A 27,547-nucleotide genomic window follows, 5' to 3' on the forward strand; every position below is an offset into this window, starting at 1 on the left:
GAAGTAGGGGAGCAGATGTTGGTAACAGTGTGAATCCAGCTGGAAGACTCTCTACTGAACAGAAACTATCTACTGTTGTAATCTGTGATTTGTGTTGTGAATGAGGAATTGGGGAAGAAAGTCAAATGAAAGACATCATATTCAAGCAAAGTAAGATGCGGAATGTGAAACCTTGATCCTTTTTAAGGTGACAGAAAAACTTCCAGGATTTCCTATTCTAACCACAAGATGAATTATTATGATAATATACCCTTGTCAAGAGAAAAGATTAATGCAGTAAGGACCACAGCAAATGACTGTAAGATCTGAACAGTCATTATACAAGAAATGGTCTGAGGAAAGAAAAAGTAATCTGAATTCTTATTGCCCTTCCATTTAATACAGAGATGGCAAGGACGGCTGCAGAGAGGCAGCATGCCAGGGACAGTAAAACAAATTTAAGAAAACAGTCTTTCCTATCTTGACATCTTTTCCTAAAATGTACTGCGTGTTGCCTCAGCAAACAGTAGGATAAGGTGTTTGTGCACAGAGAGTACAGAAAGTAGATATTAACAGAACAGAAGAATGCTTCATCTCATCAGGGAAAGGCTTCTATCTCTTTTCAGATAGCCCGTTGTGTTTAAGGACAAGCAACATGAACTGTGAGCCAACAGAGTTCCCAATCGGCTGTGGCATGACAGCTTCATTTTCATGACAGGATTCCACAGAGTCTTTATTGCTGTAAGGAGACACTAAACTAGTTTATGCCTTGGTCACACACCTGCCCTTACCAGCAGTAGCCATGTTCTACATTTTGCAACTGCACACAAGATGATTTGACAGAGCAAGGTTAGAGTACTTTAAGTTGCCAGTGCTTCCTATAATGAAACACATATTACTTTTATAAACTAGGGTTGAATCTGTTGCTAGAATGAAAGAATCCAGGTCATCTGTGCCAGCTCAAACCATATCCTTTCTTTCCCAACCCACAGCCTTCTTCTTCACAAGGAAAAACATACATAAGCCATAGGAGACCGTAGAAAACTTCCCTTATTAAGTAAGATGTCTGCCAGCAAGTGACCTAATGGTGAACAATTCAGGATGATTTTGATTAAGAGAATGTAATAGACATAGAGTTGTTTCATATAACCTTTCAGTCTTTAGTGCTGTAGTTAGGTCCTCTAATAATAGAACTGTCAGAAATGTGTACTCATGCCTGAATTGACATCAGGTACAGAAAGTTGAGTGAGTGAATTTAATGCTGGCTTAACTGACATTGTGAACAAAGCCTACCTTTTATTCCTGCAAGAGAAATACCATCCACAATAGTGTTACTTCCCATCAACACGCCTGAATTCCAATCTGGGTGATTGTCTCTTAGCATAATAAGTTTATAAAATGCACTTGCACATGATAGCCTTCTGTATTTAAATGGATAGATTGTTTTTTAAGATTGAATGAAGCTGACTGAAGCAATACAAAATACAAATACAAAACACATTCAGAAATTAGACTCATCCTACAAAGGAGAAAGACTCTCACAAAGACTTTCTTTGGCTAAGGAAACCATTTATGAGATGAATTTCAGTTATTACTGAATCCCAACTGTGGGCTATCTTGTATCATCCTAGTTCAATCATTGAAGAGGACACAGATTTAATCAGAACTGCAAGAATATCTGGGAATAGTATTCTGATTAATTGCACTAGCACAGTGATGAAACTCTCAGACTATACTAGGCCTTCCAAATTGCAGCATGGGAAATGACTTTAGCATTGCCAACTAAAAATATCTCTCTTACAGGCTCATTCTCTTTGCTACATTCCAAGCCAAGGTGTTCACAAACAAAATACACTGCTTGTAGTAGAAAAAATAAAGAGGGCTGGTTTTGTAAAGGATTTGAACATTTTGGCAAACTGATATAGGATAAATCCCTTTGTAGTAATTTCTTTTTGCAATAGAGCAGGGAGTTCCCTGCTTTCTGTCACTGGTAATAATGGTTCATCCAATTAGTCAGAAAATGCATTTCCTTGAAAATTAAAATGTAAACTCAGAGAATCCAATAGGATGCTCAAAGCCTATGGCAGAGGAGCAGAGCAGCCCATACATTTTATTTTACGGTCCACACACCTATTTATCACATATATTTTTCACAGTCAATACATGAATATACAGACAATTTGTATTTTTGTCAGTCCTTCTCTGGCCATTTACTTAGTTCTTTGAGATAAACTATCTTAATTTTTATCTCTTTCTCTCAACAGTACCTGTCTTCAGACTTGCAGTCATCTTCCAAAAGTTCCTTTTCTGAAGGCTTTTGATGGAGATCCAAAATCAAGCCTGTATCTTTTGGGGGTCAACCAATGCAGGACGGCCCCTTTACCTCACAAGCACAACAAGGGGTTTGACTTACATCTTTTATACCTCTTTCTCTTTCCTGGGCACATCTTCAGCACAGCGGCATGCTCCCCCTCACTTAAGCATCCTCATCAAACCCACAGACAAAAATCTCCGACATTTTGCAATCCTGCACGAGCAACTTTCATCCAGCAGCTGCTAACTCTTTTTTAGCCCCTCCTCAAAAACTCATGTATTTTACTGGGCTGGGGAGATGGGCAGCAGCCTGAGGGCAAGCCGGGCTTTGGAGAGAGACAAAATACTCAGGTAGTTTTTGTCACTTTCTGCCCTGTATCTAATAGTCTTGTGCGGTGTGGGAACTGAGGGAAAACGCGTCTCTGACAGGGAGCTGCCAGCTGTCCCTCAGGAGAAGCCCCTCTGCCCTTCGAGGTGCCAAGCAGAGGCAGCCAGGACAGCAACCAGCAGCACAACCACCGTGCTGCGGAGGGACGGCAAGTCCTCCTCAGCAGGATCTCCCTCCTTCCCTCCCTAAAAGCGAGGGCTTTAAAAGAGAGGGGGGAAAACCCCGCGACCTTCCCAACATGGCGGCCGAAGGGCCGCTCGCCCCGCCTCCCCACCCTCCATCCCCTCTCAAGATGGCGGCACGGAAGGGCCGGTGGCCGGGCCGGAGTGCGCCTGCGCGCCGCGGCCCGGAGTGCAGTGAAATTCCTGGCGGGCGGGGGGAGGAGGAGGTGGCGGCTGTGAGGAGGAGGAGGAGGAGGAAGAAGAAGAAGAGGAGGAGAAGAAGGAAAAGGAAAAGGAGGAGGAGGGCGGCGGGCGGCGGCGGGCGGCGGCGCGGAGCCACGGCCGCGCGCCCCTGCCAGGGACCCTGCGTGCTGTGGCGGCGGCCGGCGCGGAGCCAGACCCCCGCGGGGCGCGGTGCGGGCGGGCTGAGGGCCACTCGCCGCCGCCTCGGGCTCTCGCAGCGCCAGGAGCCGCGCCGTCCCCGCCGCCGCCGGGACTCCCTTCCCGGGCGGAGAGGGGGAGAATGACGGAGCTCCAGTCCGCCTTGCTACTGCGGAGACAACTAGCAGGTACCGGGGCTGCCGGCCGGCTAGGGGGACAGGGGCGATCCGCGGCGGGCGGGGAGGCCGGCGTCTGAGGGGCCGGGGCCTGTCGCGGGGGAAGGGGCGCCGGCCCGGGGGAGGGGGTGGGCGGCCGGCGGTAGCGGGGTGTGTGTGTGCGGGGAAAGGGGAGATTACGGCCCCCCCGTCGCCGCTCTCCTGCCCAGCCGGGAGCTGAGGGAACTAGGCCGAGGGGGGGAGGGGGAGCCTGCCTGGCGATCGCTGCCAGGGGAGCCGGGGGGAGGGGTGCGCAGGGCCGTCATGGCGGGGGGGTAGTGCTTCCTTCGCTGCCCCCGTCCCGCCAGGGAAGCGGGGGCTGGCAGCGGCCCCTGCTCGCCTGTCCCCCCCCCCCCCCCCCCCCAGCCCCCCCGTTCCGTGCCTGGCAGCCTCCCCAGCGGCCCTGCCTTCCCGGGGCGGGGAGGGGGGGAAAAAGAAGCCGGAGCTTTCCTCCCCGCAGCGTGGGGGATGTCCGCGGGGCAGCCTCGGCGGCGTGAGGGGAGGGATGTTCGCTGGGCAGCGAGAAGAAGCGGAGGGAGGGTGGGTGCCCACCCTGGAGACGGCACCTCGGGCCTGGGGTGACTCGCCCCGCTCTGCACATCTTCCTGTGGGGACCTCAGGTGCCCCCGTCCCGCCTCCCCTCCCCAGCTCCCCCCCCCCCAGCCCTGCGCCGGGGCGAGCGGATCGGGACGGGGAGGCCACTTCCCCCTTTGTTGTCAGGGAGCAGGGCCGGGGGCTCTGCAGGCACCGGCGGGGAGGGGAGCACCGGGCAGCACCGGGATCCAGGCGGCGGACGGGGGGGGGACTGCCCGCTGCGGGGGACCGCAGGGAGGGGCGAGGGGGTCCGCCGGGGGCGAGAGGGCGGGACGGGTGCGGGGAAGGAGGAGTTGGAGCCCGGGCTGGGGGCCGGGAAGCGCCGGGCCCAGGGTGGCAGCTCGGCTCCGTGTCGCGGGTCGCCGCCGCGCCCCCGCCCCCTCCCTTTGTCCCCGGGCGCGCTGGCCCGGCCTGGGCCGCCGCTGCCGAGGGGACCCGGCCCGGCCCGGCGGCGGGGCGCATGCGCGGGGCCGCCCGGGCGGCGGGGCGCACAATGCAGCTCCATGTGTCGCTCGCTGCCAGATTTAAAGAGAAACGAGCCGGCGGGCGGGGGCGGCCCGGATCCCGCCGCCGCTCCCTCCCCCCGCTCCCACGTGTGCCCCCGCGTCCTCCGCAACCGGGGGGTCTGCGGCCGGGGGAGAGCAATCCCCTCGGGAAAACGCACAGGTCTGCCCGGCACCTTGGGCGAATCCGATTGCCTTTTTCGTCCCTTACGTAAAAATTGCCTCATACCCAGATAAGGAAATGTGTGCTAGGTGTACCTAAACTCAGGCAAATACAGTGCTGGCTGAGGTTTGCCAAGTAGCCGTACAAAGGGACGGGGTCACTGAGTGGCACAGGAATTCCTGGAGGAGAATTTTGGCCTGAGACTTCAGAGATGTCTTTGAAAGCACGAGGGTGGCAAGCAACGTTGTTAGCAGTAGGGAGGTGAAGTTGCATAACCAGGTACAGCAAGCTAGATGATGTGTTTGTTGCCTCTCCAGTATGATCTTCTGATTTTAGTTGATGATAGTTTGAGAAACTTCAATGTAGCTAACTATTAGCACAGAATTTTCTCTTTCAGGTGACATTCTTTTTGAAAAAAAAAAACAAACTCATATGTACTGCAGCTGCACTCCTAAACATAAGCCTGTACCTCTTAATGCCTTAGTATGAAGTTGTTACTGATGTTCAGTGAGGTGTGTGCATGTTCAAATATGCTAATAACACTAGGTACAGACTTAGTACAGGAGCTTCAGATGCGATTTCATGAGAAGCTTTTCCTTCTTATAAATGATCCCTCTAGGGAAGCAGTAGTGTAGAATAGTTGCTCTCAAACTTGATAAAAATGAGCATCTGGTAACCTAATATAGCTCTTCAGCTGTCTGGAATTTCTCTTTTAACTGACTAATTGTGCTCTATGAAAGAAAGTTTGACATTTAGTTGAAGCCTCTTGATAATAAGCATTACCTGTCAGCTTCTGCTGTGTAGAGGGGTTTTTTTCTTGTCTTATGAGGTCTTAAGACCCTCTGTAAGTACAGTCTTGTTGAATATGTAAGTAGACTTGTAGACTGTTAGATTTGGGGGTTAATTTCTGCTTACTTTTCTGCTCACTGTTGTATGAAGGATTCATATGTAATGGTAAAAACTGGTAAGCTTTTCCAGTTGCCCCTATTACTGATACTGATTCAACTGTACTAAGTACTGCAACCATCTGCATGTAACATGCAACTCTTTTATGCAGTTCTTGTGTTTTAAAGTAATAGTGGTGCCTCTGGTATCCTTTTACATGTATTAAAAAAAAAAAGTTGGAACCATATTGAAAGTGATTGTGAGTGTGCATACTTAAGTGTGTGGTGAGTACTGAAGAAGAGTCTTGAACTCTTCAGAAGTCCTATCTGGAGTAACTGACCTGAGAAAGAAAATAGTTTCTTCCATATGTGATAACCTAAGCAACTTCTGAACTGAGCTGAAACTGGATTCTGACACTGCTTTTTCTGATGGCAGGCTACTTGAAGTCGCAATGCAGAGACTGAGAGCTTCACGATGTCTGACCTTCCTTCCCTACTGCTGACTGTCTTCTTCCAAGTCTCAGCTGCTCCAATGTGTCCCTTTGTTTACACCCACACTACTTGTTATACCTCAAAACAAAAATCAGCACTGTGGTATTCTTTCCACTGGTGGGGCTGATACTTCAGTCCTTCTGCTACATGCAGCTTTTGCGTTATATCAAGTGTGGTGAGTCATTGGGTTGTACCTAGTGGTTGGGTTTTGGAGGACTCTGAACAGGCAGTGGATATGAGTTATGTGATCTAAACTAGTTTAAATTGCAGTAGATCACTCATTTGTCTAATTAGCATTATTCAAGCACAAGAGATCTGAAGTCGGAGCTGTTAGACTTGGAGCAAGACATCCAGAAGTGGAGGGAGGTTGTAGGGGAATGTGAAACCCCATAATGATGGAGCAGTTGAGGAATATAAAAATTCTTTAATGGGTGAGACCCTGGATAGCTCTTTTCAGTGCTAGGAGGAAAAAATGACAGGAGGAGAAAGGCATGTAAACCAGTAGTTTTCAGCACAGTTACCTGTTTGTCTCCTATGCTTTGATTCTTAATAAGGGTGTTCTGGGGAAAAGGGGTGTCTGTGACATGTAGCACTTTAATGAGTTGTTTTCATTCTTGAAGACTTTGTTAAAGTGAAGGTTAACTGGTAAGTTGTCTTGGTTGTCAGTGAGACTTAAAACCAAGGGTCTTATCAAAACGTAGAACAAAACTCGGCAATCCCAGGTGCTCCCATAAGTGTATGAAGACAGACTTCTGTAATTCAGGAGCAAGCTGACTTGTATTGTAACTTGGGCAGGTAACTAGAGCCACATACAATGTGCTTGTCCACTTAACTGGCATGTTCTGGATGCTGATAATGCTTGAAGAGAAGGGATATTTAATGACAGTCGCAAAATATAATTTCAGGTTAGATGTGGGTTGATTTTTTTGCTTTGTTCCCCCCCAAATACTAAGTAGCTTCACAGTGCCTTTGCTAATGAAATATTGAGCTATATCATGAGGGAATTGGTATAGTAGCTGTTTTTATATTGACATGTGCTTGCCCCCATTTGGGCACAAGAACAGTTCAAATCAAGATAGTCAGAAGTTTGGGTAGTTTTTGTTTTATTTTTTTCAAAGTGTTTAAAGGAAGTGGTGTGTGTGGATCTCTGACTACCAAAGCCAGTTAGAGTGTTAGCCTAGCTAGAGCTGAAGGGAGGTTCTTCTCTATGGCTATCTGTGAAGCTAAATGGCTGTTCCTTATCAAATTCACTTAATTGTAAGCTCTAGCAGCTTCTGGAAATATATTAAAAATCAATAAGCATATTTGTTCTTATGTCCTTTTTTTTCTGAAGGAGAAAGTTACTTTGTTGTGGATTGGTAATAATGTGAAATAGAAGCCATGACGTGTCTGTTTCGTCTTATGGGTAAGGTGCAGGAAAAACTAAGTGCCTCCGAACTTAAAAAAAAAAAAAAAAAGTCAACAGCAAGTGTGTAGACTGGTATAGCACTAGGTTAGCGGAGTTCACCCTCCAGGGGAGATGGGGGGAAGATAAACTGTGTTCTCTATACAGCCCTGAAACTTTATGCTCTTCAGAAAGAGGGAGGAGGCAACTGAGAGTGTAGAGCTTCTCTTCCAGTCTCCAGAGCTGTCAAACCCAAGGGTTTTGCAGACCGAGGCATTTCTCTGAATGCTTTTTATTTCATCTTTCTGCCAAATCCTTGCTGACACAGAGACTTGTTAGAGTAGGCAGACTTGTCTAGTTCAACCAGCAAAATCATGTAGGGAGGATGCAGTTAAATGGGTAGTGCGCAGTGGAACCAGATGTGTGAGTCGTCTTTAACATAAACATGGATCACTGAAAACAGGGGAATAACCATGGCCTAGTTGGCCAAAGTTGTACTGTTTTGTAAATACTCTTCAACTTAGGATACAGAAAACACCACACTAATATTTTTCTCAAACATTAAACATAGCATTATTTCAATTTAAAGTATATACAGCTCCTATTTCAAAGCAAAAATGTCTAATTAAAAATTAACATGTTGGAAAACTGTATTAAATACTTAATGTGACAGTTAAACAATTTTTACTTCCTTGTGTGGCAAAATATTATATTGTTGAGCTAGTTGAATTTCTAGCAATTACACAGGATTTATAATATTTGAGTAGTGAATTCTCAGGGAATTGTGGAAATAAGATCACTTTATAGATCGATGCTGAGATGGCATATCTCTTGGGTGGCTAGTGGTATAAGAAGCCTTTGTTTACAGTGGAGTACTAGCTATTTATTGGCTTACAGCAGTTTGTCTACAAGCTAATCATTTGAGTGGCACTGATCTGAAGTATTAAGTTGATACAAGTCTGCATGTTAGCTTCCTTGGAGAGGTCTGTTTGTATGGACAATAGTGTTCTCTATTGCCCTGAATAGTTAGGACTCCAAGGTCCTGTATATGTCAAACTTAACTTCAGTATTGCTTAAAATACTATAAACCCCACCCTGCATAGTTTTTAAAAGGATAGTTTCATATTTTCAGATAGCCACTGATCTTCATTGCTCTGATGCTTTTTGGGGAGTTTAGATACAGCATGTGTATATCGCTCACCTTAATGCTCTTGCAGTGTAGGGCCCCATTATAGCAGATAAGAGACTTCTGTTTCTTGTGAGGATGTGTTGACAGAATCATCAAAGCTACCTTGCTCATGCTGACTTTATAGATAATATCATTGCTAAAACATATGCTGTGTTATAGTGACTAGTTTGAGCAGTACACGTAGCCTTGATTTCTGTTGCACTGCAGATGACATAATGGATGTGACTTGTGGCAAACTTTACTAGCTGCACATGTTCTTCAAATGTTCCTCTTGCAGAAATAAGCTGAACTCTGCCTCTTCAAAGAAAAGAGTATTTATGACAGTGGTCATAAGAGCAAAAATTCAGAGATGCTGGCAGTCTTGGGAAGTGAGGCTTAGGTAAACCTCAGAATGGAGGGGCTTGATGACTCAACCAGTTCCTTGAACAGGATGAAGCAATAACAAGCTGCTTCATAAGCTTACTTATTGATGGGGCAGCTGTAGCCACAGCCAGTTTGCTCTGGCTAGGTCAGTTTACTAATCTTTTAGAGACAGAACCAAGCTTACCATAAATTATGAGTTCTTTCCTTCTCTGCTCCTCCCAAACAAGGCTTTGTCAGTTACACCAAGGTATGGACATACCTGGATCTGAAAGTAAAGTGATTTCTTTCTGTTCTGTTCGAGAATAGTGGAATGGGAGAATGTTGCTGGAGATCTGTGAAATAAGGAGCAAAATTAATATCTATTGAGAAAACACCTTCATTAGAATTCCTGCTTCATTGAGAAGATCTATATCTGGAGATGTTAAATTGCCCAAATACCACTAAAATGTCTTGCCTCCCGTGATTGATAGTGATTTCAACTTTAGTATTAAAGAGTTGTCTGCTGCAGAACTGTAAACTGTAAGGATTTGTTCATTTGCTATGCACTTACTGTTTTTGGTTTAGGAGAAACTGATCTTGGATAAAACAAGTAGAGTGAATAGTCTTCAAATAAAACCACATGTTTAATTACAGCCGATTCTGCCTTGACTCTTCTGTATCTTAGTGATTATTTTTTTTAATGCAAGAAAGTCTTGAAACAGTACCTGAATATTCAATTAAGACAGGATTAGTTGGTCCCTTTTGTGGTTGGTACAAGCTGTTTTTTAGTTTCCCCAAAGCCTTATTCTAAACAGTTTGAAAATAAGTGAACTTTGTAGGTCAAACTTGTTTGCCTCAAATAGGCATTCTGCTAAATTTAATTCCTCTAATGTGTTTAATTCCACTTCTGATTTGATCTAAAATATACCATTTTGTTTCCAGCAGAGAGATTGGGTTCTAATGAAATGGAACTGAACTCAAAGGTGGCTGCTGTTCTGAAAGTATGAACTAACCAAATACTGAAATGAGTGTGCAAAGTTAGGTGCCTGGAGGGAGAAGACCAGGTGGCTTGGGTGAGGAAGAGGGCTTGTGACTCTTGAAACTGGCACTGTGCTTTTTCTCCCAACATCTGGGAATAGAATCTGGGTAACACTTTGCATGCAGGCCTGTGCTATCAGCATGTTGCACCTGCTCTGTGCTTCAGTTTGCAGTGGTGTGTGAATATCTGTCAGTAGACTGGTTTTGAGAAGGTCTTCCACTTATGAAATCTGGTGAGTCTGAGCTTTAGGCCACCCTGCAAGTGTAAATGTTCGTATTTGCTTCTCCTTCCTGCTCAGGTCCAAGGCATATTGGCAGGAACAGAGATCAGATATCCAGACCTTGTAAGAACACTAAGTATAGCAATCTATTTGAAATAGGATTCCATAAAAATAACTGCTCTCCTGTGCCTGAATGTTAACAGTGCTTGTACAGGTCTAGAATAATAGTAAAGACTTTTTGATAGAAACCCGTTGAAAGGTTTTCATATAGTCTTTCTATATGTGAATTGTTAGTTAAGGGAAACCTATTTCCATGCAGTCATCATAACACCTAGTAGGTCAAGCTGACTTTTTTCATCTGGCTTGCACTTGGTGCAAGATGGTGCTGTCAGGAGTCACTTAGAAAAAGGTCTTAAAACAATTCTGAATAACAATGTAGCTCAAATTAGGATATGCAAACCTGTTATTCGTATTATAATCAAGAGAAAAAACAAGCTGGAAAAGTGTCCTTGACCTGCACAACAACTGCGTATGATGAGGAAAGGTTCTGATGAACTAACTCTTCAGATGTTAACATCTTCCTATGGCATAGACTTGTGATACAGGAATAGAACACTATTCCAAAAATCCACTAGGAAGTCTGTATGTAAACCACATGCATCCTAGAGCTCTTAAGTCTGTTGAACAGTTCTGTTTTATGACTGATGTGTATATGACTGTTCAGAAGATACCTGGATGGAACTTTTTTTGTAGCTTCAGTCTTAGTAATTTGCAAACAGCTGTTAAGAAGTTAATTAACTTTTCCTGCTGTCCATGATAAACTCAACTACATTAATATGATTGGCACCTAGGATGATGCTTCTCTGGCCAAATTCTAGCAGTTGTATGCAGTAAACATCTGAAGTTCTGTATGCTCCACTGTAGGAGAGAGAAATAAGTGTGTGTAGTGTGATTCATCTGACCTGTTTTTGACATCTGCTTTGGGACGAGATAATCATGGAGTCTCAGGAACTGCTTATCGGGATAAGATCTCTGAATGCTGCTGAGGGTGACTGTCTCAATACAGGCAGATGTATGTACCCATCTAATACTTGTCTGACTGTTAAGAGTGGAAACATGCATCAGACACTGAGGACAAAATGAAGTTGGCTTTACTGTTACACAAAGTGTGATAGATGAATGTGACCCTGTGCTGCAGTTGACTATGGGCAAACCACTGAATGTTTCCTGGTGAAATACTTGATTCCTTTCAGATGTGGACTTCAGAATCAGGGTTCTTCCAATCCTTTTAAGTATCCTAGTTCTTCCCTTCCTCATACCGCTTCCTCCCAAAATTCACACCTTACTGGGAAGATACTTTTTTTTTAACAGACATGTTCAACCTCCATTTTAACTGTGTCAATGCAACTGTGCTGGATTTTGATGTGATGGGATACATGGTGTGTTTCAAGTAGCCTGACCAAAGAGGGCTCTTCAGGAAACAGTTTATCTCTATTTCTACCAAAATTATGTGACTGATACTATTTTGAACATACGTTCTAAACTTACTGCTGAGAATCTTAATTCTGGAAGCATAACTATTTAAAAACTTTAAACAATACTATGGAGTTCAAAGGCTTTCATCAGTATGTTTTTGTATTTCCAATGTTTTGTGGAAGTTGATTTGGACAGGAAAGTAACTGGAACACCACCTTCATCTTAAGAGAGAAGACTTACGGGCTTAGGCACACTGTGCTCTGCAGTTACTTAAGTTACTGAGTTCAGACATTGGCTTAACAGCAAACACGTTGGGGGGGGGGGAAAGGGGCCTTCTGTGTATGGTAGGTGTGGGATGTTGGAAAAGCCCTGGTTTGAGTGTGCATGCACAGAAGAATTCTGTGTATGAAGTGTGCTGCAGAAAGAAAATGTCTTAAAATAGGTCATCCCTATTCTTGACTGTCTTTCTGACTCTTGGGGAAAATGGTACATGGGAACAGATCGTGGGTTGGGTAAACTTGCTTGCCAGGTCTAATTGGTAGCTGGATATCTGTGGTCTGATTGGGACTGCGAGAGACCTGGCTTTGAGACCTTTAAGTTGAGATAGATGTCTAAAGGAGCATTGGCAATGTCTGTTGGTGGCCACCTCCATGGACTTAAGGGACTGTGGGGAACTCCTTAAGAACTAAGATAATATCAGAGACCTGCAAACTTCTGGTTAGTGTGTTAAGAGTCAGTTTTCAACTAAATAGCTAGCCTGAGCTTTCAGTTGTCTGTCTTCAGGTGTGCTACAAGTCATGCAAGCGTGGAGCTACAGTATATACACAATGAAGAAACTGGATTCTTAGCTTATGTCTAGAATAATGTGACACCTTACTAGTAAAAGAATTCCAGTCTCTAGTCAAGTTTCTCTGTCTCTTCACTTTGGGCTTGTGCTGCTGTCTTCTTGTTTGCAGAGCTGAGCTGTGGCCCTGACTAGAAAACTGATTGGGAGTAAAAACAAAAATCAAATAAGAACCCCCCCAACTTGTCTTCCATCTTTCCAAAACTTGCTTCTCTGTACAAATCCTTTGAAGGCTATACAGGTATAGCTGAGGAGATGGCAAGTGGAGCATGTTGATGCAGCAGTGTAAGGAGCTGTGTAGCACTGCACTGAGATGTTGTCTGCGACTTGCTATTAATGCTGCCTATACCATCCTCCCTACAAATTCTCTGAACCGAGAGGGGAATTAGATTTGTAGAAGTCTCTAATGCTGCCCTTATCAACAGGGGGTAACGTGTGGAACACTGGAAATTAGTTACTTGCCAGGCTAAAGTCAAGAGTAAAATCTAATGCTACTGAACTGGTTGGTAGAATCTTCTTTTAAGACAGGTTTGTCTTTAATGTTTCAGTCTCACTCCACAATAATTACAACGTCCTTGTGAGAGTAAAACTGTCTTAATTGTCACTGCCAGAGTAGCTACCAGGAGCGTGTGTGTATCGTGTGCTATGTTTTGTCTGAAATTTTTGGATGAGCCTGGGGAGCAGGACAGAACATGATTAAAGTAGATAATACGGGGAGCTCTGGGAATGAATCTGTGCAGGGAGATCATGTTACTTTATCATTATCTCAGCTCTAATCTACAATCAGAGATTTACAGCTGGGTATACAGGCAGAAAGGAAAGAATTGGAAATCATAACTGTCCTCAGTTAAGTAACATAACTGTGTGGAAGTCATAGTTTGGGCTATGGAGAAGAGTCCAAAAATGAGGATTTTCAGTCTGTACAGTTGTTAGGAGCTCCTGGACTAGTGCTGAGACTCACAAAAAGCAATCAAGGAAAAAAAAAAAAAAAAAGCCTTGTGTATAGCAAATGTAAAGCTCTGATATGGCCTGCTTCTTCTGGGAATTGTGTGCAAGTCAGCTAGATGAATTTTCCAGAAGCCTTAGCTAGGATGTCGGCTGTCCGATCTCTGTGTTGGACTCCATCCACTGGCTGCACAAAAGTCAACCACTGTATAACTTACTAAAGAGGCTACTATTAAAAATTATGTAGAAGCTTATATTTTTGAAGGCTTTTTATAATTTTTTATGCTTTGTAATGTAACTTAAAATACTCTGAAGTGTTCGCAGTGGCTGGCTGGGTGGAATGTCAAGCTGAACAGTTTAGATGCCGTACATAGCTGCTGTGTGGAGCCATGGGGCTCTTTCTGCTTAGTCATTTTTGTTGACGCTGTTTTGCTTTTGGATTGGTAAAAGTCTCTTGGCTTATATAAAGGCAGTTTTAGTGAGTGTGGGAACATCAGTAGCTTGGTGTAAGCTAAACACTGAAACTGGGAGCACAGTTTATGGTATGGTGTTGGCTCAAGTTTAAGGCAACGGTAACTTAGTTCTGCTTTAGTAAGAGCTAAACTGTGAAAGGAGCGGTGTGTTGTGTTGGCAGATCGTGTAGGAGGGAAGCGTTGGACATTAAAGTCTGTTCTGGATTTAAACAACTCTGTTGGATTATGGGCCTTTAGTCTTCCTCACCTCCCAAATCAGGTATTGGTTCAGGACTGGGATTAAAGGAATTGAATGTCTAATTTATAAGCAGCCACAGGATTCTGTTCCCAGTATGTTGTTGCTTGGCAGCTGTCCAGGTTTGTGCTGCTTTGGCTGTCGGCCACTGCTGGAGCTGTGACGGACTCTACCTGAAACTGCTTATAGACTGAATGTAAGAAACTTTTTTTTTTTTCTCTGGGAAGAAAAATTTCTATTGTAGCTTACTATCAGAAATGCAGAAAATACTGGCAGAAATGCTAAACCATGGAGTGTAATATGTAGTAGTAGAAAGTAAATTGCACTATAGGCATGGACTTGATGGAAATGTGTTAATGTACTCATGTACGTTTTAAAAGTACAGCATATCTTTAGCTAAAGAAGAAATCTAAAAGAAAAGCTAAGTGCAAAAAGTAGTGTGGAGGGATCTGGTTCTTTATAGGTGTCTGACTTGTCTACTTTCCTAGGACTTGTAGGCTAGCTCTTCAATGGGGCTCTGTAGAGGACCCGCACCAAGAGCTTGTTCCCCCTCTCCCTGCTTGGAGAAGGGAGTTGAATCCTTTGCTTTCTGAAGCACGTTCATCATCTCTGGTTGTCTGGGAAAAGTGCTATTCAGGCCGCAAGTAGTTAACTGCAGTAGTTGGTAGGAAATGACAGATGCAGAGAACAGGTGTCTCCTTGGGCGCAGGGTCAGCGTCACCAGAGGCGGGTGGTGGGCTCCGGTCCCTCTGCCCAGCTGCAGCTTCTGTGCCTGTTAGCGTAGAATGTCTGCTCCTTTCTTGCCAGGGAGGCACCTCTATTTGGGATTTGGGTGCATGGATTTCAGCACTGTGTGGCTCAGCTCATGAAGAGATAGGTAAGAGACAGGTGGTACTACTAGTTAACTACATCCAGGGGAAAAAACAAACAAACACTAGGGTTTAGTGTTTGCAAGTTTTAATGAGTTAGCAGCTCTTACCTATCCGGCGTAAAGTAGCCAAGGATGATAGCTGCTTGTTTTTCATGTCCCAGTGCAAAACTTTCTTGAGATTTCCTTTTTTGTCTGCCAACCAGCCATTAGTTGATGTTCAGGTTAGCATAAATAATCTGGATGGAAAAAACTGATTTTAACTTCCCTATGGTAATTCTACATACCTTTAGTGGAGAAGGTGCTTCAGCACGTATCCATTGTTTTACGTCAAGTTAAAGTATTTGTGCAAGCAGTAGCTATTTGAACTATGCTTCAGTATTGCTACAATGGAAGGAAAATGAGTACCTTTTACAAGCAGAGACTGATTGCACCTCCTGTAAAAGAAGTAACTTCATAATTTGCTTAATAGACAACATCCACTGAGCAAATTTCCATAACTGCTGTAGCTGAAGATTTTTGTCAATGGCTGTCCCTTTCATACAGTTTACAGATTTTCTGCATTACAAGAGTTGGCATCCAGCAATCTTATTCCTTCTCCCAAGATCTGTAGCAATATAGTGCTGCAGGGTCTTACGTATGAGTCAGAGTGTAAGAGCTGGCTTTCAATGGGAACAAGTACATGAAAAATGTTTCAGAGGATTTAAGGATAAAAAAAGTTATTTGAAGGCTGAGAAAGATGTAAAAAGAAATTGAAATAGTACGAATCAAGAAATATAGAAGAAAATGTCTATGTTTGACTTAAATAGTGTGGTATATTTAGATAGAGATGCATGCTGAATTTTCTAGTCTTAACTTCTGGCGGGCTTGTTTACAGTCTTATCACTGAGAAGTGGTAACTAGCAAACAATAAGGAAGCTAAATGTGAGCAGCTTGAGTTACAGCAGTTTATACAGAACTCGGCATAAACGCTTTTCTCCCTGTGGAAATGCAGAAATGAGGGAACTTGTGTTTTGGAGGCTTAAATTCAAGTTTGAAAGCCTTAAGGTGAGTTACTCTAATATTTGATTCTTCCTGTTGACTTCGGTAGCTGTTATGCTGGATATTCTGTATTACAATACTACTATATCTGAAAGGATGACTTAAATGTCCTGAACAGAGGTGGCTTTTTTGCACAAGCAATAGACAATTTTAAACTCCTGCATGAAAAAGCAGGTTATATTCAGCTACTAATGTGGTAGAACTTTTAATATCTGATACTGGAGGAATGTCTGTAGTAGGGAGGTAGTAAGGGACTGGTGAAGTCCTCAGTTCACGTGAGACATTTACCTAGTCTCTTTGACCCCTGCACCTACAAGTAAATAGAACTGTTACTCAAACTCATGGACCTGTTTCTACAAAGTTTCATAGATGCCAGAGGGTGAAAACTGGTCTGCTTAGTGGAAGTGTGGTGATGCTGTAGCTTTTGGTTTTGAAACTAGCATCTTGGTTAAATAGCCTGTGATAATACCTTTTGTTTCAGTTATTGTCTTGAGAAAACATGATTTGGTTCAATACCTCAGTCTTTGCCCTGCAACTTGGGAGAGTGAACGGTTGACCTCATCTGTTGGCTGAACTCTTGCTGAGTAGCTTCTAAGAAGAGCCCTTCCAATACATTTCTTGGGATTTTAGCGTTGAGTCATCTCCGTGGATAAATTTGACTCTGAATTAGCAATGGCCGAAGTTGGTATTCCTGCTATCCTCCTCTTTAGGACCTCGGTCCTTCACGTGAACTGAGTGCTTTCTTTTCCCTGTGTGGACTTAGACTCATCTGTATAGGACTTGAATTGCTGCTGCCTGCATTTTTTTTTTAACCATGCTTTAAATAGCTAAGAGCTTAACTGTGAAACAGTAACTGCAAGTTTATGGGCAAATCAGTTTAGACTTAACAGTAGCCTTTTCTCCATAAAGGTATGAGGTTTTCATGTGAAGTTCTTCTGCATGTACCTGAGGGCATTATAAGGACCTCTGAATTTGTCTGTAATGCCTAGAAATTAACACAAAATACAGCTATTGGGTTTACAAAAAGGGAAGGTGTAAACTAATTGTACTGTGGAATATAATGAGGGCTGTATAATGTCTGACAGGATTTAAAATAAATGCAGTAGTAATTGTAAAACAAATGAAACAATCCCTAATTTAATCTACAAGTTACTGAGTAGTTGAAGGAAGAACTTTTTCTCCCCTTCCCCCATCCTGTATACTCAGGATCCGTCGGGACTTTGTATGTACTGTTGGAAATGTGGGATTAAGAATTTCGATTTGGCATCAATATGGCATTTAAATTAGTTTTTGACCCAAAGCTATTGGTTAAGAGATGTTCTCTGCTTCCCTCTTCTTCCCCACCTCTTGCTGCCCAAGTTGCATTTTAGGCAGAACTCATTTGGGGTGTTTATTTCCAAATCTTATGCTTTTTCGTGAAATAGGCTGAAAATAAAGTCAGTGGAGTCTACATCTAGGTCTGACTTCTGCATAGTTAATGCCAGATAAGCTTTCTATGTGACAGCACCTGTATGAAGTAGCCTATAAACTTAGAATCCACTTTTACTTATCACTAGTGGGTAAAACTGTGAAACAAACAAAAATATTTAAAAAAAATGACCCCAAAACCTAAACAGCATAACAGCTTACCTTCTGTGTTGTTTTCTTGTAGTTCAGAATATAGTAAGTCATTATCTCCGGAATGCACTGGGAATAGGTCTCAAATGCTTTCAGATTCTGGGGGGAAAAAAAAAAAATAAATGAAGGGAAGTAGGATGTTAGTTTTAAATAAAAACAGTGTGACTTTGTTCTTCTGTTCACATTTTCTAGAGTTAAAGATAGACTTTAATCTGTCTTCCCAGGGTTTTTTATAAAACAGTATAGCTTTTTTATTAGTAGAAAATCTGTTTTCTGACTTGCACACACACCTATTAGTATCTAGTTTAAGAGACCATGTCCAACAGTTCTGAGTTACTTTGGCCCTTCTGTTCATGATGTACTTACTTTTAGAGTCTGACTATGGGTCTCTGCTCTGGCAGCATGCTGTTGTATGGGGTAGGGAGTTGAGGATACTCCCCAAGCGGTAAATCCATCAGAAGGTGCCAAATCACTGAAAGTCATGGGGTTTTTTGGTCACGTATAGGCATGAGCAAAACCAGTGAATTAATATCATAGACACCTAAAGTCACTGTTAAATTCTTTTTCTTACACAGAGCTCAACAAAAATCCAGTGGAAGGCTTTTCAGCGGGCTTAATAGATGACAATGATCTTTATCGATGGGAAGTCCTTATTATTGGTCCTCCAGATACACTATAGTAAGTACTGATACTTATACAGAAACTTAAGTGAACTCTGATTTACTAGTTTTAGTTTGGTCTAGGTGAGTAGAAGTTAACCTAATTTTTCATACTAAGTTAGGTAATGCTGTTCTGTTGTTAGTAAAATACCTGTAAATAGATGAATTTGCTATGTAGAAGTTCTACACTGCTTTGCTTCCCTAGGAAAATACAACACTGAACCCTTTGTACTTTTGTAGAATTGAGAAAGAATAGGCTACACTTACAGGCAGCTTCTGTTTTCCTACACATTTAAGTAAGGCGGGTATAATCCACCATTTGCTGTTACTTCTGTGAGGCTCTAGGTTAGCTGATAGTACAGTTTTAAACCATTGCAACTAAATGCTGGTGATTGTAGGAAATACTCAGGAAGGCTGCGGTTGGGGAAACCGCACCAGACCATAGAATTAGCCTCAAGTCCTGTCATTTGAGATTGGAGAACTTTTTAGTGTGACCTAGAGTACTTCAGTGTTGATAAAATTTGAATTGTTGGCAAACCTTGCACAGTGGGCTTCAAAAAACTTCTGTCTTTATCCTAAGGACTGGGTTCTTTAATTGTCATTTGAACAAAAACCTATGGAGATCATACACTTACTGACCTGGACTTCCAAGTTTGCTGTCTTTTTGCACTGCTATATATACCTGAAGCACTCTGGCACATGCAATGTGGTTGTTTTATTAATCATTTTTTTTATTAACAAAAAGAGCTCTCTCTAATGGAGAGAACAATTTTTCTTTCTCATAGAGGTTATATATGATCTACTCTAGCTCCTGGGAAAAGTTTCAATGCCCAGAAGAGGTCAGTTTAAAGTGTAGCTCTTGAAGATGAACTCTGTTCTTGATTAAGCTGTTCCAGTGGTAAATTACAGATATAAAAAAACCTAATGACATTTACTTGAGGTCAATTTTAGTTCCAACATGAAGTTGTGTACCTCTGTCTGCACACTTCTGAAAAGTACTTGAAGCACAGTAATTGAATTGGTTTGCTTCTCCTCAAGCTCGCTACATTGTGATTCTCAAGTCTTGCAGGAGATGAGTTCTCCAACTTCTGTTGACCTCTTCTGAACAGTCTTGTAGTGGCTTCATTATATTCTCATGACCATTTTATAAAGCTTGTCAGTAAAGAAATACAATTCCTAATTGAACCTCTTATGTGCTGAAAATTACAAGAGCATTTTTTTCCCCTCTTCAACAAGGTGCTAAGCTCTTTTTGAGGCTTTTTAGATAAGAAGCTCTCTTTTGTTCCAGTCCCTAGTTGCTGCTTTTCAGGATAGTATTATATGGAATCCTATTTCTCCGGATCTGTTTTATGATCGTAGTAGAACATTATAGTTCAACCAGACAGTTCAAAATTTTCAAACTTCAGTTTCATTCCTGGTCCCACTTTATTTATTCTGAGTTTACTTAAAAAGACTTTAGACTCAGTGCATGACTCTACTGGCAGAGACCCCTTTATCAGGAATATTGCTAAAAATGGCACTGATCTCCCTTAATGGACAGCTGTATTTGGTTAACTGGTTTCTAATGTGTATTCAGTTAAAAGAGCTGTGTTTATGTGTAGTTGATGAGGGGCAAAGGGATGCTGTACAGCCTAGTAGGATTTAGGATCTGTTTCTTTAAAAATGGAAAGAACTTTCCCACTTTGAATGAAAGGACTTAACTGGTTTGGGGCTATCAACAAATGTAATCTAATTCTCCTTTGTCTTGAGTAGTATGGATGTTAAAATAGTGTTTCTGGAATTCTTACCCTTATCAGGATAAGAATTCTTTGGAAACTGCCTGCCTTTTCTAAAACTTGGGAGAACTAAATGCTGTGGGTTCAGGTTCCCTCAGCTGCTTTATTTTAAGAGACAAGTTCACTTAGATCTAGTGCTTTTTGGGTTTGGGTTTTTTTTGAGACACTTGCTAGAATTTTGCCCTTTGGTTAGTGGTGGTAAAACTTGTGTTCTTAATAGCCTAGGGGCTTTGGATCTTGGCTCCTGTTCCTTCAAAAATACAGAGGAAAAAAATTCACTGAACAGCTTTGTCTTTTCTATGCTGAATCTCTTGCCTGCGTGGCTACTGAGGAGTAGCTTGTCATACTGTACATCTTGTGCCACCTTCTTTTGGAAGTTATGTTCCAGTTTTTTTAATGTCTGCCTTTGCAATTTCAAATTTTATTACAAAGTTCAGTTACAAGAAATGACAGTAACAGGGCATATGTTATAGTACTTATATTAGCAAAGTATTCCATCTATAAGGCTTACCATGTAATACAGGCCTTCACATTTTTTTCAAAAGGGACTATTCCTGGATATTGAAACCTAGCTATTTAAAAAAAAAAAAAAGCCAACAAACTGTTACCTTAGTTAAATATGGGCCTGTAACTCCACATAAAAACTAGGTATCTCTTGTTTATTATTGTTTTTGTTTAGTGGGTAACCATAATGCAGAATGCCTCACTGTCATGTCTGAGTCCCTTTAACTTAGTGTTGAAAAGGTAGTATTGGAAGCCTTTTTACAAAGTAATGCTGTAGATGCATAAAGCTTTCTGTAACTTTTTCACTGAGGTTCACTGCTGCAGACTGATACCAAGAAATTAGGACTGACGTTTCTAAAGGAGGAAAATAAAAACATATTTGGGCTGCTGTACTTGAGAAGGGAAGTTATTGGCCGTATTTTTTTTTTTTTTTGGCTGTTAATAAATGTACTGGGAGTAAAAATGTAAGTTATAATTTCAGATGGTGAATTCCTTGGCAGTTTTGGGGGTTTTCTGGCTTTTTTTTTTTTTTTTTTTTTTTTAAGCTCTTGTGTGTGTGTTGTTTTGTTGGGGTTTTTTTCTTTTTTTTTTTTTCACCTCTGGAACATCATAATTCTAAAAAAGATAGAGTGGTGGAGAACTGGCAGTATCTTGTGAAAGGATCTTCTCAATCTAGAAACTCTTTACGTTGCATACAGAAATGTTGGTACTGTTAATTACCAGCAGCATGTTAAGCTGTGTGAGGGGTAAACTTAGAGCTTTTGATATATCAATAAGTTCCAATCTTCAGTTTAAGCTTACAAGAAACTCTACTAAGATATTTTTGATTCCCCAGTGAAGGTGGTGTTTTCAAGGCTCATCTTACTTTTCCAAAAGACTATCCACTGAGGCCGCCAAAAATGAAATTCATCACAGAAATCTGGCATCCAAATGGTAAGAAATGTCAAAGTTTAAATTTCTTTTTGCAATTAAGAACTGAAATGGGGTGAAGACAAATGGATACACTTCTGTTCATGTTAGAAATGTGAAACTCTGCATTTACTTTGCCATCTTCATAAAGAAGTAATAACCATGGCAGAGTTTTTAATAGTGCTGCTCTGAGAGACTGCTCCTAAAGTATTTTCAGAAGCTACTGAAAGTAGCATCTTGAATTCTTGGTAACTGTTCAGGGATTTCTTTTTTTTTTCCTTTCGCCTAAGTGAGAAATTCTGGTCTGAGGAGAAACTTGACTTCTATAGCTGCCTGTTGTTATACCTTCACGTGTTTCATCTTAGTATTACTGACTTGGCAGTTCAGTGTAGAAGGCCTAAGGTTATCCTCCAGTGAAGCATGAAAGGAAATAACAGCATCTTTTAGTCCCTCCAAAGAAGACTCCTTCTAGTGTTTCATTTACTTATGGACTGCAGGACATTGATGGGAAGGTAAAATAAACTGGAAGAAGATTTTTACTGGGAAGAAGGAATGCTCTTCAGTTTCTAAAGTCATTATTGAAATTGTTGGAAGCTGGGGGGCCAGCACAGTGCTCCCATCAGAAGGGATGGAGGGAACATTTTGATGCTGTGTCAGTTGCAGCTCTGGAAATATCAGAGTACTTGTCAGGCAGTTTCTAATTCCAGCAGCTTAAATGATATTCCAGTATACTGCAGTAACATCCAGCTGATGCTGTTGCTGTGGAAAAAAGTCACTCTAGTTTGCTAAACTTAACAGAAAAAGCTTTAGTGGAAGCCTATCTAAATAGTCTTGAAAATTGCAGCATGATGTTAGAATTAAGTTTTTCCTCCCCATGTGCCCTCTGCCAGAAGTCCAGGCATAATAACAGACTTCCAAGCCCTATTTATTACAGACTGAGTTTTGTAATAGTTAATTACTTTCCTTTTTTTATGAAGTAATCTTCACTCCAGCTAGTCTGAAAACATGTTAGTGAAGAGAACAGTTCTATAACTATCCTGAAGAAATGCCAGCATGTTGTTCATTACTGAAATATGCCTTGTTCTATTTTGTAGTTGACAAGAACGGCGATGTCTGCATTTCAATTCTTCATGAGCCTGGAGAAGACAAATATGGCTATGAAAAACCTGAGGAACGCTGGCTTCCCATTCACACAGTGGAAACTATAATGATTAGTGTTATTTCTATGCTGGCAGATCCCAATGGTGATTCTCCTGCTAATGTTGATGCAGCGGTAAGATTTTTCTTTTTGGTCTGCCAGTTGTCTTCAATGTAGAAACCTAAACTTGCAATGGAGTCTTGCTGCTAACTTGACAAACAATACAGTACCTTTTTGAAAGAAACTTTTATATCGCAGTCTAAGGCTACCTTTTTGTTAGGAAAAGCAGTCGTGTTGTGAAACAGAATTACTACTTAGCCCTGGCAGTTTTTTACAGGTTGCAAAGGAAAGATGCTGTTTGGACTTCATAGGCAGTGGTTTAATTTCTCCTATGCAATAATGCATTTATTTATAGTAAATAACTTGTGCACAGAGATACTTAATGGATAAACTTCAGCGCCTTTAGTCTTAAAAAATTTGAGGAAGCTGGCTGTAAAATGCTGTGTGGCATAGTGGTTACAATGGCCATCAAATTTAGCTGCAGAAGTTAACGTATTCTGGAACCTTCTCTAGTTCCTAGTATGTTAGTATAATGCACCAAAATTTTTGTTTTGGAAATTACATAGCCTGTTAACAGATTTATTGATTTGAATGGAGGGAGAAACCCTCAGTATAATTCTGTTGTGACGTTTTGCATCTACCTCTCGACAGCAGTCTTCCTGGATCGTGGATTAAAGCAGAAGGTTTGACTGTAGGTCTGTGCTTAGAGAACGCACTTGATGTCTTCACTGGGCATCTGGCCTTCAGCTCTGGAAGTTGTCCCAGACTAGAATGACTGGCTAAGAGTGAGGAAGACTGGCCTGGTTTATAGTCAAAGACCAGGGTGAATCTGCAGTAAGGGTTCTGTCATAAGTGAGATGCAAGCGTTTCATGCAGCATAGTGATTCTGGAGCATGGCCTGTTCTGTGTGGGTGTGTAAACACAGCTATCAGCTCTCGAAGAGCTGCGTTTATAGCAGAATAGCAATTAGACTAATAACTATTTGTGGTGGGGAGGGAGAAAATTCCCAGTTCTATGTGTGAGTAGGGGAACAGACTTCAGGCCCCATTCATCTGAGATATGCCAACATACTTTTCTTTGAATTACTCTTGAATTGCAGTTCCGCAGTGACTAATATGTGCTGTCCTCTCACAAAAGAGAAGTTCTAGGTCTTTTAACTGTGGGAGTGGGAAAAGGGAGATGGTAATCAAAAGATGCAAAGTTTTCTAGATGAGTGTTAACTACTCTATAGCTGTACCTTCCACAAGTGGGTGGGAGTTCAGTTTCCTGAAGCCTTTGATCTACTATGCTGTTAGTATTTCCAAAGGTGGTTGAGCTTTGCTGAGAAATCATCATGAGAATAGTCTCACATGGAACAAACTTAATGGGAAGAAAACCAAACGCACACAAAAAGTTGTAGAGAAGAATTCCCTCCTTTAATGTTGAGTGTTGGACCTCCCCTTCTTGTATCATGTTACTGGTGGAAAAAAATACCCCAGGACACATGGACATTTTCTGCTGGCAAACCTGAGAGCATTGGAAGGAGCAAGTTATTAATGAAATGCTAAAAGTACAATTAGAATTTCTCAGTTTACAAACTCATGTATGTTGAATGTAGCTGCCCTAACACTGGAGAAATCTTACACTTATAGCTATGCCTGTCACCTTCCTAGCATCACAAGATTTTTAATCTTTCTGTATCGTGCTGCGTACTCTGCCAGCTACTTCAGGAATTGTATTTCCCCCCCCCCCTTTTTTTCCTTCGGAGAGAGATGAAAACTATGAATTTGTTTAGGTAAACCTTAGGGTAAAGGTTGAAAATGTCTTAAGGAAACACAGCATTTTCTAGCCCAGCTTGAAAGAACAAAAACTTAAATCCAAATTTGACTGTGAAGACAGTACTGAGGCATCACATTGGATGCTAGGAATTATTTTTCTGACTGTGGTATTAGATGTTCTAAGTAACTTTTAAACCTAATGTGCTGCTTGAGCAGCTTAGCATCTCCTGCTGGGTTGTAGATTGCATCCTATTCATATTAACCAGAACATACTCATCAGGGTAGTGAAGAATCAGCAGCTCGTGCTTTATTCTGAGCTGCTATCAAGATGTCTTCTACTTGGGTTTACGAAGTACAGGTTTACTGCAGCAGTAGTATTTGGCAGTTACGAAGATACTTTTCTTTGCTTTCATTAATTTATTTTGCTTTCATTAATTTCTAGTTTTAAATGAGTCTAGAGAATAAGGTGTTACAGGCAGGTCACAGCATTATAGGAGCAGGGGATATTCATGCTTCGTGGACAAAATGTTGGAGTACTGTCTTGGAGTGGGAGAAAAATGAGGGATTGGAGCTTAAATAGATACTGAGAGAAGCAAAACAGTTCATGACCTCAGATAAGAGTTTTGGAGAGATTGCTGACAAATTGGAAACTTTGCTTGATACTCATTTCTGACCACGTGCTTCATAGAACTACACATGTAAAAGATAGAAACCAAAACTAAGAATCTGAAGCTTAGGAGGGCACAAATTCAGTGCTTTTCTTGGCCTTAAATCATCTTGTGTAAGCTGTACTATATCCCAATCCAAGGAACCAAATGCTTGCTGTATTAATTGCTGAAAAAGCAAATTAATTAGTGGCCTTATTTGTGCTTTCACTGGAAAGATAAGACATGCTAGGCTTTCTAACATGCGAACTGGCTAGGTGAGCTTGGAGGTGGTGAATGGTAGGATATGCCAGTTACTCTAGTTTTTTCTCACTGAGATGTGCTACAAACTTTATTCCAACTAGGGGGTGAGGAGTTGTTGCTTCTGGGTTGCTTCAGATAAAACTGTGTGTGTGTTGCTTCTCTTTTTAACCCCTTCCCTAACCCCTGCAGTAAGATTATGTTGCTTATATCAAAACCCAAGAACTGTAAAACTTATTTCATGAAACAAGGGGTTCTTTATATTTTCCTACCACTTCTTGCCAGTGTAAGGCAGTACCCAACACGTCAACCTCAGTTACATCTTATGATGCTCCTATGCTTTCATCTGAGCTTGTCATGAGGCTGGTGCAAAAAACTTAAAACTGGCCTTCACTTTTTCCTGTGGGCTTTCATGATACCATGGTGTGCACACCTAGGGGTTCGGACTTACCTCTTGCCTATCTTCCTGTTCATCTTTATCTTTGTTCTTCATCTATGCAGTTCTGAAATCAGATACCTGTCACAGAGACCATCCCCATCAGTGTGCTGAGTATTCTGTTAAGGTCTTTCTTGTGGAGCCAGTATCTTGCAGCTGTATCTAACTAGGACGTGTTTTCTTTCTAAGGATACTGCTGTGCCTCCTCTGGAAACTGTGACTTATGTATTTCTATCCTGGAGTGTTCTGTCTGGATTGAAAGGGAGTTGAAACTGTCTTAGAAATCTCAGAATAACTACTGGCTCCATAGTAGCTGTGTACCTTCTTTCATCACTGCAGTTAAAGACCTTTTCTCTAACCTGTAACAGTAGCTTGTGGTTTATAGTTTGAGCTTGTGGCTACTTTGCAGGCTGAAGTAAATAGATTTCAGGGTAGACATTGTGAAATGTTGGTAGCCACCAGGTTAGTCTTGGAGAATGCCTAAAATTCAAGGGGCAAAGGCTGTGTCCTCACTGTCTTGTGAGCAGCATGCATGGAAACTCTGAGCAAGCTTTCAGAAGTCCTGAATATCATAGGTTTTCAGTGACTAGCTCAATGATTATAGGCAAATTTAGGTGTTGACTAGATGGCTAAGGTCAGAAAACATAAACGCCAGGAGTCTTCCTAGAACTTGTACGTTGTTATAGGACTGACATCTGAAAGCTGTCTATTCAATTACAGAAAGAATGGAGAGAAGACAGAAATGGAGAATTTAAAAGAAAAGTTGCCCGCTGTGTAAGAAAAAGCCAAGAAACTGCTTTTGAGTGACACTTATTCAGCAGCTAGTAGCTTCACTTTTTTCAGGGTAAGTATCCTTCTAAAGACCAGTCAGTTACCTGAGTTGAGGATTTCCTGCCTAAGTGTTGCTGAACTAATTTTTTTTTTTTTTCCTCAAAAGCAAAAAAACCCAAAACTGTTCTACTCAGCTGCATGATCTCAGTGGAGTTCTTTGGCTGTATGTGATACTAAAGACTAAAAGAATTTTCAAGTGCAGTAACAGCCCCTTTTGCCAAGTCCGGGGAACTTCTCTAGTACTCTTGCATTTATGCTGTTCAGAAGTTGAAGTTCTCTTTATCAGTATTCATCCTGCTTTATTAATAGTGCTTAGGGGTTACTAGAACTGTAATGGAAGGGAGTAATCATTCTTTCATGTTCATTGTAGTGAAGAACACTTGTTTGAATCTTAAAGGCATCCTGTCTTGCTATCTCAAGTTCATATATATATATATATATATATAAGTATATATGAACTCCATATATATATATATGGAGTTTACCCTGCAGATGTTGGTGGCATGTTGCATGTAGGTTTTAAATAAGTCTTCAGAGTTTGTTAGGAACCATTTGGAAAGGACTGTTTCAGGTGTACCTATGGGAATGTTAACAGAAAGCCTATTTGCATATTGGAAGGGATCAAGTTGAGATATTACCCATCAATATCAAGAAAGGTGGTGTTTTCTTCAGCAGCCAAAAAAACTTTTTTTTACTGAGGAAAGCTTAGGAATAGCTTCAGAATAAGAGCTATATTCTGCTTTTGAACTTAACGGTAGCATATCTGAGAGCCTGGACAAGTTTTAACGTGAGAGTATCTGACACAATATTTATACTTTATGCCACCC

General features: G+C 41.7%; 1 protein-coding gene across 3 annotated transcripts in view; it reads left to right on the forward strand.

Moving 5' to 3' along the window:
- Positions 1-3,104: 3,104 nt before the first annotated feature.
- Positions 3,105-27,547, forward strand: part of UBE2G1 (ubiquitin conjugating enzyme E2 G1) — a 29,115-nt gene continuing 4,672 nt past the window's right edge. Inside the window, exons 1-6 of one of the 3 annotated variants that reach the window (XM_042791506.1) lie at positions 3,347-3,410; positions 6,018-6,248; positions 18,322-18,424; positions 21,520-21,617; positions 22,688-22,866; positions 26,610-26,733. In XM_042791506.1, coding sequence (XP_042647440.1) covers positions 6,221-6,248; positions 18,322-18,424; positions 21,520-21,617; positions 22,688-22,866; positions 26,610-26,696 — 495 coding nt within the window. In that variant the 5' untranslated portion in view covers positions 3,347-3,410; positions 6,018-6,220 and the 3' untranslated portion in view covers positions 26,697-26,733. Of the gene's footprint in view, positions 3,411-6,017; positions 6,249-18,321; positions 18,425-21,519; positions 21,618-22,687; positions 22,867-26,609; positions 26,734-27,547 lie in introns of all 3 variants that reach the window. The other 2 variants (XR_006165217.1, XM_042791505.1) reach the window with 2 other exon arrangements.

Source organism: Tyto alba, unplaced genomic scaffold (assembly GCF_018691265.1).
Source record: "Tyto alba isolate M040663 unplaced genomic scaffold, T.alba_DEE_v4.0 Super-Scaffold_19, whole genome shotgun sequence".
In the NCBI taxonomy this organism is placed as follows: Eukaryota; Metazoa; Chordata; class Aves; order Strigiformes; family Tytonidae; genus Tyto; species Tyto alba.